Below are 19,394 nucleotides of genomic sequence, written 5' to 3' on the forward strand. Positions count from 1 at the left end.
ATTTTCCATAATGTTCATGTATGAGTTAAAACGTTTTTATTTAGTTTAAATTGCTGTTGCCACTTTGCAATAGATAAGTGACTTTTGGGTTGCAGTTTGGGCACTCTGCCTTCAAAAGGTTCGCCACCACTGTCCTAATCTAATGTCCCACCATTCATGCAAATTTGTCTCCACCCATGACTACACCCACATTCTGGTCCATGACCACACCCAATTCTTCCATGACCGCACCACTTCTTCCCCCTCCCCCTTTTTTCTATCTGCCCACCCGGCTAGCTATCTGCCCGCCCTCTCACCCTGCTAGCTATCTAACCTATACTGGGGGCAGCTACCTATCTAACCTATACTGGAGGCTCCTATGTAACCTATACTGGGGGCAGCTACCTATGTAACCTGTATTGGGGGCATCTACCTTGCTAGCCTTTACTGGTGGCAACTATACTGGCTACCTATATTGGAGGCACCTACCTAACTAACCTATACTGGGGGCACCTACCTATCTAACCTATGCTGAGGGAAACTATTCTGGCTACCTATATTAGCCCACTGCCTTACTGTTACAGTTACATTACAATTACCCCCCACCCATGTGATGTCATGTCCACACCCATTTTTTTTGTCGCTGCGCGCTTTGCTTTTGGGGGGGGGGGGGTGTTGGTAAATTATCCGCACCGGGTGTCAAACACCCTAGCTACGCCACTGGAGGGGGGCACAGCTTGGAAGGGGGGGAATTGGGCACAGAGCGGCGGGGAGGGGGGGAAGCGTCCCCCCCTCCCTTACCTAGGGCCCCCCCTTCCGCGCACCCCCCTCCTCCAGAAGTGCAGCCAGCAGCGAGCGGAGAATAGCTACAGAGATGATGCTATCTCCGCTCCGCTCCGAGTCCGCATGCCGCTGCCCTGCTGGTCTCTGACTGTAGTGTGTGACGCTGTCCAATCACGCTCTCGCAGTACTTCCTGCTAGAGCGTGATTGGACAGCGTCACTACAGGAGACAGAGACCAGCAGGGCAGCAGCGGCATGCGGAGCGGAGATAGCATCATCTGAAGCTGGTAAGCTATTCTCCGCTCGCTGCTGGCTGCACTTCTCGAGGAGGGGGGTGTGCAGAAGGGGGGGCCCTAGGTGAGGGAGGGGGGGAGGCTTCCTTGCTGATCTGTGCCCTCTGCCCCCCCTTCCAAGCTGGGGGGGACTTGCATTGTGTGGGGGTATCTCTGCCACCAACCTGATTGCATTGTGTGGGGGTATCTCTGCCACCAACCTGATTGCATTGTGTGTGGGTATCTGCAGCCAACCTGATTGCATTGTGTGGGGGTATCTGCAGCCAAACTGATTGCATTTTGTGGGGGTATCTGCAGCCAACCTGATTGCATTTTGTGGGGGTATCTGCCGTCAACCTGATTGCATTTTGTGGGGGTATCTGCCGTCAACCTGATTGCATTTTGTGGGGGTATCTGCCGTCAACCTGATTGCATTTTGTGGGGGTATCTGCCGTCAACCTGATTGCATTGTGTGGGGGTATCTGCCGTCAACCTGATTGCATTGTGTGGGGGTATCTGCCGTCAACCTGATTGCATTTTGTGGGGGTATCTGCCACCAACCTGATTGCATTGTGTGGGGGTATCTGCCGTCAACCTGATTGCATTTTGTGGGGGTATCTGCTGCCATTTGACTACTTGATGAATTATCATGAGGCATGTAACTACTTGAATATTTTATCTACAATGTATCTGGTCGGACCTAATCTCTGTGAATAACGCCGCTACTTATTTTGTGTTTTGTATTTTTTTTTTAAGTCTGCCCATGACTCATCATGACCACGCCGATGTTCCAGTGCGTGGTGACATCCATTTAGTTTCGCATTTAGACATATCCCTATTGGAGACTGTCCTCAGAATTGCTCACAATCTATTCCCTACCATAAAGTCATGCAAAATTTCTAGAGTACATGTGTATGTGAGCCCAAAATGGGGGGGGGGGGAGGGAGGAGGAGGAGAGGGGGGTGGGCCCCAGGCTGAAACTTCCTTGGTGGGCCCTTGGTGTCCCAGTCCGACCCTGTGTCACGGTCAGTTACCTGTTCAGAGGAGGCGGCCAGTACGCACGGATACTGGCGGTCGTCCTGGTGGGTCTCGGCGGGGCGACCTGTCGGTGCTCACCAGTGTGCGCTGCGTTGCACGGCGTAGGCGTTGGCGTCAGGGGGCGCTGGCGTAGGCGTTGTGTGGCGTTGTGTGCACAAGGATGACTGCTGTGTATCTCCTGTTCTGGCGTTTGCGTGTGCGGGCGCTGCGCGTGCGGGCGCGTGCGCGTCTGGGCGTGCGCGCGTGCGTGCGCGTCTGGGCGTGTGCGTGCGCGTGCGTGCGCGCATCTGCGCATGCGCGCGCGGCGTGGTGTGCGGTGCGCAGGCGCGCCATGCTGTGCGCGCCAAGGAGGCCTATTTAAGTCTGGAGAGTGCATTGCCTCCTTGCTGTAGTATTGCAGCAAGTGTGTGTACTCCCGTGCCGTGACTTATAGTCTGTCTATGTGTTACCCCGGAATCCTGACCTCGGCTTGTCTGACTGCCCGCCTGTTGATGAACCCTGCCTGCCTGACTACCCGCTCTGTTGCCGATCTCTGCCTGTCCGACTACCCGCTCTGTTGCCGAACTCTGCCTGCTCCGACTACCCGCTCTGTTGCCGAACTCCGCCCGTCTGAGAACCCGCTCTGTTGCCGACTCCTGCTTGTCCTAGGATTTACCTTGCTACTGTCCACGCTGGTCGTTGAGTCCTTGCACCACCCGACTCCGGCCAGGGGAGTGCCGCGGTTCCCGTCTGCTCAGCTCCTCATCGGATCCTGCGAGCACTCCTGCTTCCTGCACACCCTAGTGCTCCTGTTCCCACTCCAGAAGTACTGGGTGTCAAGCCGCAAGAGTTGCTACCCTCAGCACAACGGTCTCCTCTGCTACCAGGTCAGTGACATAATACTACAGCCAACAATGGAGACCGCTGAGGTAGCAACGGTTCTAACCACCCTCTGTAATCAGATGGCCGCACTGACAGATGCCCTGAAGGAGCTCCAAGCAGGCCACCAACGGCTGGAAGGCCGCATGGACACCCTCGCAGCAGCTGCACCCAGGCAGGCGCCTGCCCCTGCCGTAGCACCACAAGCACAAGCACCAGCAGCAGGCAACCTTGCTCCTGTACCTGCTCCACTAGCCCCTGAACCACGAGTTCCCATACCGGAACGGTTTTCTGGAGATAGATCGAAATTTCAAGCCTTTAAACATGCCTGCCAGCTTTATTTCTCTCTGCAGCCACGTACTTTTCCCCATGAGGAGGTAAAGGTGGGCTTTATTATTTCATTACTCCAGGGAGATCCTCAGACTTGGGCTCACAGGCTGATGGATCAAGAACACCCTGCTTTAGCATCAACAGAAGCCTTTTTCACCCACATGGCAGTATTATATGATGACCCACAACGACAGGCCACAGCCGAAATAGGATTAAGTAAATTACGTCAAGGTCGAAGACCAGTAGAGGAGTACACTTCTGAGTTCCGCAGATGGTCAGCGGATACAGACTGGAATGAGGGTGCATTGAAACACCAGTACCGCCTTGGACTATCTGAAACCTTAAAAGATGAACTGGCTCGGGTGGGAATACCAGCTACTCTTGATGCCTTGATTGATCTGGCAATCCAGATTGATCGTCGGCTACGGGAGCGACAAATGGAAAAATCAGCAGGCAACTCCTCCCGTGCACTCTGGGTTCCTGCTTTTCCTTCTTCTTCTGGCGCAGCTCCTACTACAACGATGGATCCGGAGGAACCAATGCAGTTAGGGGTTATGCGTTCTCCCGTATCGGCCGAGGAAAAGAACAGAAGAAGGCAAGGGAACCTATGCTTTTACTGCGGAGCTGCTGGTCACTTGATCAAGATGTGCCCGGTCCGACCCATGGGTAAGGTTTATTCATCTAGAAGTCTATCTTCTAGCTGCCTCCCCAAGTTTAACAATCATCTGACCATTCCTGTTTCATTTCAGTTCCCAGGAAGAATCATTAGAACCACCGCCATCATTGACTCCGGAGCCTGCAGTTGTTTCATGGACCTCTCATTCGCCACCCATCATCAGTTTCCAATGCAGCCCCGCAAAGAACCACTTCACATTCACTTAGCTGACGGATCAACCGTCTGTTCAGGGCCAGTCACTATGGAAACAGTTCCCACCAGCACTTTTCTCCTCGATACTCACCATGAATTACTTAAATTTGACCTTCTAGCTTCACCAATGTTTCCGGTAATCTTAGGACTACCCTGGCTTCAGGCACACAACCCACGTATCAATTGGTCCTCAGGAGTCATCTCTTTCGATTCAGTCTACTGTGGAAGTTGCTGTTTACCTGCTAACCCAATCACTTCTGGCTCGCTGCTATGTACGTCAGAAAGACTTCAAGAAATCGTTCCATCCCAGTACCATGAATACCTCGATGTCTTTGATAAAAAAAGGGCAGATTGTCTACCCCCTCATCGACCGTATGATTGCCCGATTGACTTAGTTCCAGGATCCAGGATTCCGTTTGGATGTATGTTTCCCCTATCCGACCCGGAACAAGAAACACTTAAACTTTATATTGAAGAGAACCTTAAAAAAGGATTTATCAGGCCCTCCATCTCTCCAGCAGGAGCAGGAATCTTTTTTGTTCAAAAGAAAGACAAAACACTAAGACCCTGCATAGACTATCGGGAGCTTAATAAAGTGACTATCAAAAATCGTTACCCTCTACCTCTGGTTCCAGAACTTTTCCAGAAGCTCCGTGAAGCCAGAATTTTTTCTAAATTGGATTTAAGGGGAGCATATAATCTGGTTAGAATAAGAGCCGGAGACGAGTGGAAAACTGCCTTCAGGTCACGATATGGACATTTCGAATATTTGGTTATGCCATTTGGGCTCTGCAACGCCCCGGCGACCTTTCAGTATTTTATAAACGACGTGTTGAGAGACTTTATCGATCAATTTATAATAGTTTATTTAGACGATATCCTAGTATTTTCAGCCTCATTGGAGGAGCTGACATCAGGTCTGTCAGGTACTGTCCCGCCTTAGACAACATAATCTGTTCGTTAAGGCCGAAAAGTGTGAGTTCGAGAAGAAGGTCATACAGTTCCTAGGACTTATCATTTCAAACGAAGGATTTACGATGGATCCACAGAAGATCCAGGCAATCCTGGACTGGCCAGCTCCTTCTAACCGAAAGGCAGTTCAGAGGTTTGTGGGATTTGCCAACTTCTATCGCAGAATTATTAAAAACTTTTCCGCAATCATTCTTCCCATCACTCAACTCACACGGCAGAATAGTCACTTCATATGGAATGAAGAGGCTCAGGCGGCATTTGATAAGCTTAAGCAACATTTCACATCTGCTCCTGTTCTCAGACATCCGGACCCGGCACTGGCCTTTGTGTTAGAAGTGGACGCATCCGATTCTGCGGTAGGGGCAGTGCTATCACAAAGACAGGGAATCAGGGCTTTGCTACATCCAGTGGCATTCTATTCAAGAAAACTGTCTGAAGCGGAGAGGAATTACGATGTGGGGGACAGAGAGTTACTGGCTATCAAGGTCGCATTAGAGGAGTGGAGATACCTTCTGGAAGGTGCAGCCCAGCCTATACTTATTTTTACAGATCACCGGAACCTCGAATATCTAAAGACCGCCAAGAGGTTGAATCCAAGGCAGGCCAGGTGGGCTCTTTTCTTCTCACGATTTACATTCCACATCACCTACAGACCAGGTTCAAAGAACACAAAACCAGACGCCTTATCCCGTATGTTTCCAGAAGATGAGAATCCGAGCACACCCGATACAATCTTATCCGATCAGAACTTCTTGATTATTCAACCAGCCCTAATTAACCAGCTCCGTCAGGCATCAACCGGCCCATCAGAAGTCATCAAGGATTCTTTGGAAGAAAGGGAGGGCCTGTGGTGGTTCGGTAACAGGATGTTTGTGCCAGAAGAATTGCGGCACATAGTCCTCGAATCCTGTCATGATCACGTACTGGCAGGTCATTTTGGTGTCACGAAGACTCAGGATCTGGTGCAACGCTCATTCTGGTGGCCCAAGCTTAAAAGAGATTGCAGGTTATACGTAACCGCCTGTCCCGTATGCTGTCGATTTAAAGGATCAAAGTTTAAACCTTGGGGTCTACTTAACCCACTGCCAGTACCACCCAGACCCTGGCACTCCATTTCTATGGATTTTATTGTGGAATTGCCAAGATCAGAGAACTGTAATACCATCTTTGTGGTTGTTGATCGTCTGTCCAAGATGGCGCACTTCTTACCTATGGAAGGTACTCCTTCAGCGCAAAGGACAGCTGAAGTCTTTATTAAAGAAATTGTGCGCCTCCATGGGGTTCCAGCCGACATCATCTCGGACAGGGGGACACAGTTCACATCTCGGTTTTGGAAAGCCTTGTGCAAATCCCTGAACATTCAGCTACACTTCTCATCTGCGTATCACCCACAGTCAAATGGCCAGACAGAACGCACCAACCAGACATTAGAACAGTACTTGAGATGTTTCTTATCATCAACACAAGACAACTGGGTCCAACTCCTGCCATTAGCCGAATTCGCTTATAACAATTCCATTCATTCAAGTACACAACAATCTCCATTTTTCGCAAATTATGGGTTCCATCCGTCATTTCTGCCAAACATGTTTTCAGAGACATTAGTACCTGCTTCCGACAGTTTGATCAAGACATTACAGGAAAATAACCTGACCTTGCAACAAACCATGGCTCAAGCTCAGGAAAATTACAAGAGGAAGGCTGATCGTCACAGAAGAGACAGTCCAGACTTTAAAGTGGGAGATCCAGTCTGGTTATCTACTGTAAATCTCAAGTTGGCCTGTCCTTCCAAGAAGCTGGGTCCTAAGTTCATTGGACCATTTCCTATCAAAAGGAAGATAGGACCGGTGGCTTTTGAACTGGAGCTCCCTGATAATCTTAAGATTCATCCTGTATTCCATACGGCATTACTAAAACCTACCACTATGGACCCTTTTTCTGGTAGAGGAATGAATCCACCACCACCGATCTTAGTGGAAGGAGAAGAGGAGTATGAGGTGGAAGCAATCTTGGACGCCAGAAGAAGGTACAATCAAATCCAGTATCTCATCAAGTGGAAGGGATATGGCATTGAAGAGAGTTCTTGGGAATCAGCAGTCAACGTCCATGCCACCCATCTGGTTAACCAGTTTCATAAGGATTTCCCAGAGAAGCCAGGCACTAAGGGCATCCGGAGGCTGCCTCTTGAGGGGGGGCATTGTCACGGTCAGTTACCTGTTCAGAGGAGGCGGCCAGTACGCACGGATACTGGCGGTCGTCCTGGTGGGTCTCGGCGGGGCGACCTGTCGGTGCTCACCAGTGTGCGCTGCGTTGCACGGCGTAGGCGTTGGCGTCAGGGGGCGCTGGCGTAGGCGTTGTGTGGCGTTGTGTGCACAAGGATGACTGCTGTGTATCTCCTGTTCTGGCGTTTGCGTGTGCGGGCGCTGCGCGTGCGGGCGCGTGCGCGTCTGGGCGTGCGCGCGTGCGTGCGCGTCTGGGTGTGTGCGCGTGCGTGCGCGCGTGCGCGCATCTGCGCATGCGCGCGCGGCGTGGTGTGCGGTGCGCAGGCGCGCGCGGCGCGTCATGCTGTGCGCGCCAAGGAGGCCTATTTAAGTCTGGAGAGTGCATTGCCTCCTTGCTGTAGTATTGCAGCAAGTGTGTGTACTCCCGTGCCGTGACTTATAGTCTGTCTATGTGTTACCCCGGAATCCTGACCTCGGCTTGTCTGACTGCCCGCCTGTTGATGAACCCTGCCTGCCTGACTACCCGCTCTGTTGCCGATCTCTGCCTGTCCGACTACCCGCTCTGTTGCCGAACTCTGCCTGCTCCGACTACCCGCTCTGTTGCCGAACTCCGCCCGTCTGAGAACCCGCTCTGTTGCCGACTCCTGCTTGTCCTAGGATTTACCTTGCTACTGTCCACGCTGGTCGTTGAGTCCTTGCACCACCCGACTCCGGCCAGGGGAGTGCCGCGGTTCCCGTCTGCTCAGCTCCTCATCGGATCCTGCGAGCACTCCTGCTTCCTGCACACCCTAGTGCTCCTGTTCCCACTCCAGAAGTACTGGGTGTCAAGCCGCAAGAGTTGCTACCCTCAGCACAACGGTCTCCTCTGCTACCAGGTCAGTGACACCCTGCCTATGAGGATGTGGTATAGGAGCCCTTCCTGCATCTCCCAGATGGCTTTGAACTACCCGATAGTCATGCTAAACATTTGGTTTCTACAGTCACAACAAACATGTAGCTAGTTTAAGCAGATGTTTAGGCAGAGTGGAATAAAGAAACATGATTTACATTCACATTATGGATCAGTGACTCAGAGTATTAAAAGATGGCAGAGGTGCTCTGCTTGCTATAACTAAATTGCTGTTGTTTATCCCCTGCTTATTGCCTGAAGAAGTGGGCTGTGCCCGCGAAACGCGTTGCATCTTTGGGGTATTTTCAATAAATGTGTATATCTATACATTTACAGTCCTTGGTGTCTGCTTTAACGGAGGCGAGTCCACCACTTCCTCCCAGCAATTTTTTTTAAAATTTTATGTACTTTTATCCTTCTGGCGCCTCTGTTCACCTACCAATATATTTGAGTCCACCCCAGGTGGAGGGGTGATCTACCCCCTTTCTTCCAATCTACAGAGATTGACTTCTTAATCCTGAGTGAGGACAGGTCTAATCTCCTCACCTGCCTAATGAGTGGTTACCTAGGTGGTAACCCGTGTTTGTGAGTATTACCATCTCACTGTTTCATTTATCCAATCAATTTTGACATACTACAACATATTGGGCTCTCGATTTCTCTTCAACAGTGAGAGTTAATACACAACCATGATCTTTATGTTCTCACTATCTATGTAAACAATGCCTTAACTGTACAAGGAGATCATCCCCCTTGGCTCGCCAGAGCTTGTGTGAGTTTATCAAAACTCCTCCACTGTGTTCTCCTTATTCATAAGGATGAAAAGTTAACATGAAAGGGAATTTGTCAACTTGAGTAATGCTGATTTAACCAAAAAGGAGAATCTCCAGAACAAGGTCATCCAAACAGGAGAGAGTTCTTGTTGAACTGTTAGAAGGACCAGAGACCCTGCCATATACATAGATCTAAGAAGACTATGTAGTAACATGCACATTTGTAAAGAAAATTACATTTTAGTCTTGAACAAAGTGTAGTTTAAACATTGATGTTGCATATACTATAAACTGATCAAATATGAAAAGCATGTAACTAAAATACAAAGAAAAAAACTTACAAAAAAAACTATTTAATATAAGAACCGCTTCAGTAAAGAAAAAAAATGATTTTTTTGGCCGTTTAACCCTTCCCCTTCAATCAGCAACATTTCTAAAGGAATGTTTAAAAATCCCTTCAGCCCCTCCAAGAAATCAAAAACCAATGTCAATTTTGTTCTTAGTTTTCCTCCACTACATAGTACAATATACAGTACTTCTGCACACTGAAGGCTACAATCAAACAGAGCCTTTTCTCTACTTCCTGAAAAGACAACATAGAACTCACAAATATCACTAAAGAAGGGCAACCAACCAACACTACCTAGAAACAAGGTGATACTTATTGGCTAGACTGCTACATGACATGTGGGTTGCAATCTAAGGTGTCAATACACTATATTAATTTAAAATAGAGCAAATTATCAGAAAGGTGTAAGGAGAGTAGTTCTTTCCTTAGAACTTTATGGTTCACACATTTACTATTTAAATAGTAAACTCATATTAAGGAAGTCTGATTCCTCAGACAGGGACAGTAAGTGAAAATGCCACCTACAGTTAAAATAATAAGTAATAATAAGGTTTGTCCTTGAGAGATGGCAAACTCACACAAAGCATGGTCTGACAATAAGCCCATAATCAGGGAACCAACTAAACTTGGTGAAATAAGACTTAATATTATTCTCTACAAGGCCACCTATTCCATGCAACTCATGCTTTTATGGGATGGGGCTATACCTGATGTCGTATAAAAGCGGCCATATTATATTCTTCTTTGCCCTTACCCTTTTTGCCACTGGGCCTATACAGAAGTGTAGTGGGTGATGTCTGTAGAGCTATCTTAGCCTATGCTGATGTCTTCTGTAACTTTTACTAAGTGATTTAATTCCTCCTACAACAAATGGCATATACATTCTTCTTAAATTTTTAGAACCAAGGATAGATAGTGATGAGTCATAGGAGAGGAGTCTGTGCACTAGTGCATTTGTAAGGATGCATTTGGTTACATACAGTATAAAAATAAATTATAAAAGTAACAATGATCTCTCTCTCAAATAATTTCACCATCTTCTAAGCCTGATATTGGTTAAAAAGGGGGAAAAATACTCAAGAAAATTTGATTAGTATTCCAAAATGCTGAGGAAAACTACGTCTTCATTTCACGCATTACAAATTACAATACTAGCTGTTACATTTTAGTACAAATAATCAAAGCTCTTACCGGCATGAAGATATGCTAAATCTGGGTTCTCAATGTCTTTATGTTGATCCTTCAGGTGGTTTCGAAACTCCATTGGTGCATTTGTTCCATAGTTACATTTAGGACAATTGTACATTTTCACCCCTTCATGCTTGCCAGTGTGCAAAATGTGCTTGCGAACATTTTCAGCACAATTTGACCTATGACAGTAAAGCAACATTACTTTTTGGTCGACACACTATATAGACTGTACTCACTTTTCACTAGATCACTACATATATTTTATAGTGCAGTGAAACACATTATTTAACAAGACAAATTCTGATAGCAATTGGGGTAAGCAAGTATAATTAATGGATCAAAACCTTTTCTGTACAATTTGGCCTACAGTGGGTTGCAAAAGTATTCGGCCCCCTTGAAGTTTTCCACATTTTGTCATATTACTGCCACAAACATGAATCAATTTTATTGGAATTCCACATGAAAGACCAATACAAAGTGGTGTACACATGAGAAGTGGAACGAAAATAATACATGATTCCAAACATTTTTTACAAAACAATAACTGCAAGGTGGTGTGTGCATAATTATTCGGCCCCCTTTGATCTGAGTGCAGTCAGTTGCCTATAGACATTGCCTGTTGAGTGCTAATGACTAAATAGAGTGCACCTGTGTGTAATCTAATGTCAGTACAAATACAGCTGCTCTGTGAGGGCCTCAGAGGTTGTCTAAGAGAATATTGGGAGCAACAACACCGTGAAGTCCAAAGAACACACAAGACAGATCAGGGATCAAGTTATTGAATTTAAAAGCAGACTTAGGCTACAAAAAGATTTCCAAAGCCTTGAACAGCCCACGGAGCACTGTTCAAGCGATCATTCAGAAATGGAAGGAGTATGGCACAACTGTAAACCTACCAAGACAAGGCCATCCACCTAAACTCACAGGCCGAACAAGGAGAGCGCTGATCAGAAATGCAGTCAAGAGGCCCATGGTGACTCTGAACAAGCTGCAGAGACCTACAGCTCAGGTGGGAGACTCTGTCCATAGGACAACTATTAGTCATGCACTGTACAAAGCTGGCCTTTATGGAAGAGTGGCAAGAAGAAAGGCATTGTTAACAGAAAGCATAAGAAGTCCCAAATGGAACTTTTTGGCCAAAATGCAAAGCGCTATGTGTGGTGGCAAACTAACACTGCACATCACTCTGAGCACACCATCCCCACTGTCAAATATGGTGGTGGCAGTATCATGCTCGGGGGGTGCATCTCTTCAGCAGGGACAGGGAAGCTGGTCAGAGTTGATGGGAAGATGGATGGAGTCAAATACAGGGCAAACTTGGAAGAAAACCTCTTGCAGACTGCAAAAGACTTGAGACTGGGGCGGAGGTTCACCTTCCAGCAGGACAATGGCCCTAAACATAAAGCCAGGGCAACAATGGAATGGTTTAAAACAAAACATATCCATGTGTTAGAATGGCCCAGTCAAAGTCCAGATCTAAATCCAATCGAGAATCTGTGGCAAGATCTGAAAACTGCTGTTCACAAACGCTGTCCATCTAATCTGACTGAGCTGGAGCTGTTTTGCAAATAAGAATGGGCAAGGATTTCAGTCTCTAGATGTGCAAAGCTGGTAGAGACTTACCCTAAAAGACTGGCAGCTGTAATTGCAGCAAATATGGTTTTACAAAGTATTGACTCAGGGGGCCGAATAATTACGCACACCCCACTTTGCAGTTATTTATTTGTAAAAAATGTTTGGAATGATGTATGATTTTCGATCCACTTCTCACATGTACACCACTTTGTATTGGTCTTTCACGTGGAATTCCAATAAAATTGATGCATGTTTGTGGCAGTAATGTGAAAAAATGTGGAAAACTTCAAGGGGGCTGAACACTTTTGCAACCCACTGTATAAAGGTTAAAAAAAAAAAAGAGAGAGAGAGAGAATCTGTGAAAGTGATAGTTAGCGTTAATGTTTGTCCAAGACTTCGCTCATCTGCACTGCAATTTTGTTTCGCTCTGGGATTTGATCTTCCTCCTACATGAGACACATGCTCAAGTGAGCAAAGGAATCCGCACCAGGATTTGGCTGGCTCCCAGAGAGGACTGATCAGTCCAAGTTACCTGACCTACCACAAATTGTATAGTATAGAATTAACCTCCAAGCTTGAAGATAGCCTGAGTTTAGGACCACAGTAAAAAACACACACCTCCACTACCTCTTGACAGGTCAGAGTCCCTTGTTCTTAGTGCTGGTACAGGTCCCCTGCAGGTACACCACTCCTGCATTTGACAAATTCGAAAAGCAAAATCAGAGACCGCACTCAGAAGGGTTTTCAATCACTGTATTGGCAGTAACCACAGCAAACAGAGGCACACGACATGTTTCGGGTGTAGCTACGCCCGAAACATGTTGTGTGCCTCTGTTTGCTCTGGTTACTGTCTATGCAGTGATTGAAAAAAACCTTCTGAGTGTGGTCTCTGATTTTGCTTTTTGAGTTTAGGACTAGAGATGTTGGCGAACCAGTCGCCAGCGAATCTCTATGGGCCGCTACTACTTCCGGGTCACTATGACCCGTAGCGGTACGGCTGCGATGGGCCAGCGCTGCGCGTCTTTGATCGCGCGCCTGTTGCCGGGCACTCTATGCACGTGAGCATGACGTCACTCATGACGTCACGCACATGCGCAAAAAGTGCCCGGCAATAGGTGCGCGATCAAGGACACACACCGCCGGCCCATTGCAGCTGTACTACTCCGGGCCATAGCGACCCGGAAGTAGTACAGGGTGAGGGGTTCGCCGGCGAACAGTTCCCGAACCGTTCACCGTTCGCTGACATCTCTATTTTTTTATTATTATTATTTAGGACTACAAGTTTCTACTACAACTGAAATACAATAAATATTCACATTTAAAATTGTATGACATATAAAAAGATTTCTTAAAGTTACATTTCAGTACTATATTAACATATTTTATTTCACTTAACACCCTACATACTGTAGTGTTTGCCATTCATACATTATTTTTTACTGAATTGCTTTATAAATACATTCTTACAACTTGTACATGAAAAAAAAAATCCAAGTTTAAAATAGTTTTAGAAGATGTCTTTGCTGCCACTATCTGTTGTTCTTTAATGACTGTTTCACTGTCAAGAAAAAGCAGGTGGTCATTTTTCTGTGTCAAGCAAAACTAAAAAAAAGTTTTGAGAACTGGCAGTCTCCCAGAGCAATGTCTGGCAGTATCATATTCAAAGAAAACTTTTTCTTACAAAACAAGTGATACAAGAGGTTACACTAAAGAATCTCATATAATTTTATGTGTACACTTGTTTGTTAGTCTTTAGATATTTATAACATGGATTATTTATGTACTTACTACATGGAATTATAATGATGAGCAAAACCATATTTACTTTGCAAAAAAATGTAATAATGGATGAGCTTTTATTTCCAAAGCTCACCATGAAAAGTGGAAAGTAAGCAATTCTCAGGGTCTGTAGCAGTTTAGCTCTTTTCTCTTAGGGCCCGTTTCCACTAGGGCGGTTTCGCCGGCGATATTGCAGAGTTTCCCCGCACATCATTCGCACGGGGAAACTCTGCCATAGGGGATGACGGCACGCAGCGGAATCGCTTGCGGGAGCGATTCGCCCGGAACCTCCTGCAGATTTCGCCACAGAGGCTGCGAATCCCGTAGCCGTGCATGGCACGGCTCATGGGATTCGCCTGCGATCCCGCCCACCGGCTCAGTGCGGTGTGCGTCTGCGAGACGCACGCCGCACTAGTGGAGACGAGCCCTTACAGAGCTCAAATCAGCATAATATATTTGCAATACTGATTTGGGTCTGCTTTTAAAGGGATATTTCAGTTTTATGATAAAAACAAGGAACACCAAGAGCCCCAATAGTGTAATATGTACTGGTAAATGGTTACTAGATAGAGTAAATATTAATACTCACAAACCAGGGTTACCATTAGGCAACCACTGTAAAAGCAGGTGGGGAGATTTTCCTGACCCCACTCAGGAATAAGAAGTCGCTCTCTGTACATGAGAAAAAGGGGGTTCAACCCTCCACCCAGGGTGGACTCAATATTATGCAGGAGAACAGAGGCGCCAAAAGGATAAAAGGAAGCTAAATGAGCTTAAAAACCAAATTCTTGGTAAATAGAGGAGGTAGTGGTGGACTTACCTCCTCCAAGTAGACACAAAACGACTGTAGTAAAGACAGTCAATATATTTTATTTATGAACTCCAAATATGCAACGCGTTTCGCAGGTTTGATCCCGCTTCATCAGGCAATAACAACGGAGCAATAGCATATGTGGTCAGTAGAAGAGCCAGAGGTGCCTGGCTCTTCTACTGACCACATATGCTATTGCTCCGTTGTTATTGCCTGATGAAGCGGGATCAAACCTGTGAAACGCGTTGCATATTTGGAGTTCATAAATAAAATATATTGACTGTCTTTACTACAGTCGTTGTGTGTCTACTTGGAGGAGGTAAGTCCACCACTACCTCCTCTATTTACCAAGAATTTGGTTTTTAAGCTCATTTAGCTTCCTTTTATCCTTTTGGCGCCTCTGTTCTCCTTCAGTTTTATGATGATCAAAGTGGTGTTGAGCCACGCTGTTCTCTCATAGTTAAGTCCGATACCTGCCCCTGCAAGTCTGTAGCTTTCAGATGCCAAGCTTAGTGAATGCAGGGCACCCATCCTGAAAACTCCTGTTTCTGGCAAGCAAGCAAGCAGGGTAGCAGACACACACAACTCACTGGTACGGTGCATGGCCATGAATGGTAATTATTGTCTATTGACCCTTCATGCCAATGCACGCATCCTATAAGTGTGAAAGTCTACATAGACTTTCATCGACTCTCATGGTAAAATAGCTTACCGCAACGCCATAGTGCAAAAGTAGCCTCAAACTGCATATGGAATAGAGCAATAGACTAATCTTACTGAGAAAACAAAAGCTAAAGCAATATTAACATACAATTTCATATTTTGAAAATGAATCAGAGTATCTATTGTTTCTGAATAACTAATGAGATTATCAAATTGCCCAACATACAATATACACTCAAAACTTTAAAATCATCTCCCTAATGCTTTGTAGGACCCCCCTGGTCTTTCTAAACAGCTCTGGCTGAGTGATGGGGAACTTCACAAGACCTCTGTAGGTGTCCCATGGGGCCAGGATGTCTTGAAGTGCTCTAAGGTGTGAGGCGGGCTCTCTGTGGACTGGACCTATTTTTACTGTACGTTGCACAGATGTTTGGTCTGAGATCTGAGGAATTTAAAACTTTTTTCATGCTCCAGATTCCAGTTCTGACATTAACATGTCCATCAGAAGTACAAAAGAAATGACACTGAGAGCCCAATATAGTGTAGTATTTACTGTAAATGGATGATGATAAAAGAGTACAAATATATACTCACAAACCAGGGTTACCTTCAAGGCAACCACTGTATAGGCCGGGTGAGGAGATTAACCTTGCCCTCACTTAGGATTAAGAAGATGCTCTCTGTAGATGGGAAAAATGGGGTATACCCCTCCACCAGGGTTGGATACAAGTAATGCGTTGTAAACAGTGCCAGAAGTATAATATAGGCTAAGATAGTTAAAAATGCTTGAAAGGCAGTGGTGGACTTATCTCCTATAAGCAGGCACAAAAACTGTACATTTCAGTTGAAATTGACAGTTTTTGTGTCTGCTTATAGGAGGCAAGTCCACCACTGCCTTCCAAACATGTCCATCAGAAGGTACTTTAGCAGTGAATGGGGTCACCATTGGCACTCGGGTCTGGGGCTAAGTTGTGATGTGTGGTGTGTTTTTTTTCTGCAATCAGTGCTACATTACTTTTATGCGAAAAGACCAGATAGGCTAGCCTTTGCTCTTGGTTTGTTGACATATTCTTGTAATGTAGAGGGTCCATACGTGCTAACTGTTAAATAACATCTATTATTTTTTACCTAATTGCTGTCCTTTATAAATAAAATTTAAAACACAACTCTACTTTTAATATCATAGTTTGGAAACAAATCGGATTCTTAATTCTAAGCACTTCTCACCACAGCCCAGGATGCTCTTCTATCAGGGTTGTGTGAAAAAATTTTTTAAAGGACAAATGCACTTTTATAATTTTTTTTCACAGAGAGATTTAAATGTAGTCCCTCATCACTATTACTTTTGCTTTTAAATGGAAAATGTAAAACATTGTTAATTGTTAACATAAAGCTTCATCATGAAGATTTGTCTGCAGTCTCCGTTTCCTTTTCCAGCAGCACTACAGTAAAGGTCTACTAAGATCAGATGACTGACCATAGATACACTATTGAAACACTCCTTTCAATTTCTTCTTCTGCAGCAACATAGCAGTTGCCTACATATTTGTTGTATTCTGGTATTCAGACAGCATGAGAAAAAAACAACAGTAAAGAAGTTTGGTACTATGATTACGAAGTAGCCCAGTTTCAGTGCAATGTTTCGGCTGTGAGCATGGCTGGAATGGGGCGGGGGCTAAACACAGACCTCTGTCATTGAGCAGTATAGAAACAAACAATGTTCTGCTGCCTCCCAAAATCTCCTTTTATAAGCAAAATCCCTAGTGCAATAAATCATTACTAATCAAGTGCAACTTTAAAACTATGAATAAAAAATACACTTGTTCTGCTCTCTAAGAGTAGCTGTACACCACACTGTAAACATGAATACTGAACTAGAGTGAGGTGGAGTAGTATGAACACCGTACTTCTTTTCACTTGATAATATTCCATTTCACTGCTTGTAAGATCTAACCAAATCAGGCACTCTACAATGCAAGCTTCAGCGTCCCAGGAAGACTGCTCTTACATAGACACTGTGCCAAAGCAGGTAAGGAAATGATGGCAACCTAAAATATCTGGACACCAGACATGAAGCATAGATACAAGTGTAATTTATTTAATAATTTCAGCTGCTGTCAGTACAGCAAACTGGGCTTTGTACTGTATTGAGAAATTCAGAACTAAAAATAAGTTTGGTTGTTGGTTTTTAATTTGTTACGGTATATAAATATCTTTTACATATGCATGATTTGCTTTATTAATGTGCAGCCAACAGGTGAAGCTCCCAAATAAGAAGACTAATAGTCCTGACCTCACTGTATCATTAGGCAATGTAGATTTCAATATGCCTGGTACACACAATGCAATTTTCCGTCAGATTGATTATTTCCGACAAGTCCGATCTGATTTGCAATAATTTTTCTGATCGATTTTGTATAGAAGTGATTGGAAAATCAATCAGAAAAACAATCAGAAATAAGATTGGACCTGTCAGAAATAATCAATGTGACTTTTAATCTGACATAAAATTGAATCGTGTGTACCAGGCATTAGGTTCTGTGTACATCATTCTCTTCATTAAATCTATTGTAATGAAACCTTTCTAGTCTGGTTGCTATTGTGGTCAGTGGTGGCGGCAGCCCCCCTTTTTCCCCAATTTTGAGTGTAGTATTTAGGTAAGTAGGTATCTAGGTATAGTTGTCCCCCAGTATAGGTAGCTAATACAGTTGCCCCTGTATAAGGACTATAGTTGCCCCAGTATAGTTAGTTAGGTAGTATAGTTACCCCAATATAGCTAGTATAGTTACCCCAGCATAGCAAGTACAGTTACCCCAGTATAGCTAGTACAGTTACCCCAGTATAGCTAGTACAGTTAGCCCAGTATAGCTAGTACAGTTAGCCCAGTGAAGCAAGTGCAGTTACCCCAGTATAGCTAGTACAGTTACCCCAGCATAGCCAGTACAGTTACCCCAGTATATCTAGTACAGTTACCCCAGTATAGCTAGTACAGTTACCCCAGCATAGCTAGTACAGTTACCCCAGTATAGCCAGTACAGTTAGCCCAGTATAGCCAGTACAGTTAGCCCAGTATAGCTAGTACAGTAACCCCAGTATAGCTAGTACAGTTACCCGAGTATAGCCAGTACAGTTACCCGAGTATAGCCAGTACAGTTACCCCAGTATAGCCAGTACAGTTAGCCCATTATAGCTAGTACAGTTACCCCAGTATAGCCAGTACAGTTACCCCAGTATAGCTAGTACAGTTACCCCAGTATAGCCAGTACAGTTACCCCAGTATAGCCAGTACAGTTACCCCAGTATAGCCAGTACAGTTAGCCCAGTATAGCTAGTACAGTTACCCCAGTATAGCCAGTACAGTTACCCCAGTATAGCCAGTACAGTTAGCCCAGTATAGCTAGCACAGTTAGCCCAGTATAGCTAGTACAGTTACCCCAGTATAGCCAGTACAGTTACCCCAGTATAGCCAGTACAGTTAGCCCAGTATAGCTAGCACAGTTAGCCCAGTATAGCTAGCACAGTTAGCCCAGTATAGCTAGCACAGTTAGCCCAGTATAGCTAGCACAGTTAGCCCAGTGTAGCTACCCCAGTGTAGCTAGGATAGGTGCCCTCTCCCCCCCACGGCCGCCGCTCCAGTTACCTTATGAGCGGGCTGGCAGCTTCCTTTCTTATATTCCCCATAGCCGTTTTCCTCTTTGCAGCACCTTCAATTACAGCATCGCGTCCCACGGCTGCTGTAAGGAAGGGAAGGAAGCAGGACAGCAGCTTTCTGTAGCAGCAATATGCATCGCCGTTACCATGGGAACCGCTGCCCTGCTTCCTTCCCTTCCTTACAGCAGCCGTGCTGTAATTGAGTGCTGCAAAGAGGAGAACGGCTATGGGGAATATAAGAAAGGAAGTGGCCGCCCGCTCATAAGGTAACAGGAGCGGCGGCCGCGGGGGGGGGGGGGGGGGAGGGAGAAAGGCCAGATCCGCCACGGGCCATCAGAAAACTGCCCACGGACCACCAGTGGGCCGCGGCCTGGTGGTTGGGGACCCCTGCGT

At 45.7% G+C, this 19,394-nt stretch overlaps 1 protein-coding gene across 1 annotated transcript in view; it reads right to left on the reverse strand.

The window, feature by feature from the left end:
- ZNF407 (zinc finger protein 407) overlaps positions 1–19,394 on the reverse strand; it is a 716,766-nt gene that overhangs the window by 170,829 nt on the left and 526,543 nt on the right. The window contains exon 8 of the mRNA XM_068237071.1: positions 10,523–10,701. Within this exon, the coding sequence (XP_068093172.1) occupies positions 10,523–10,701 (179 nt within the window). The remainder of the gene's footprint in view (positions 1–10,522; positions 10,702–19,394) is intronic.

Source organism: Hyperolius riggenbachi, chromosome 5 (assembly GCF_040937935.1).
Source record: "Hyperolius riggenbachi isolate aHypRig1 chromosome 5, aHypRig1.pri, whole genome shotgun sequence".
NCBI lineage: Eukaryota > Metazoa > Chordata > Amphibia > Anura > Hyperoliidae > Hyperolius > Hyperolius riggenbachi.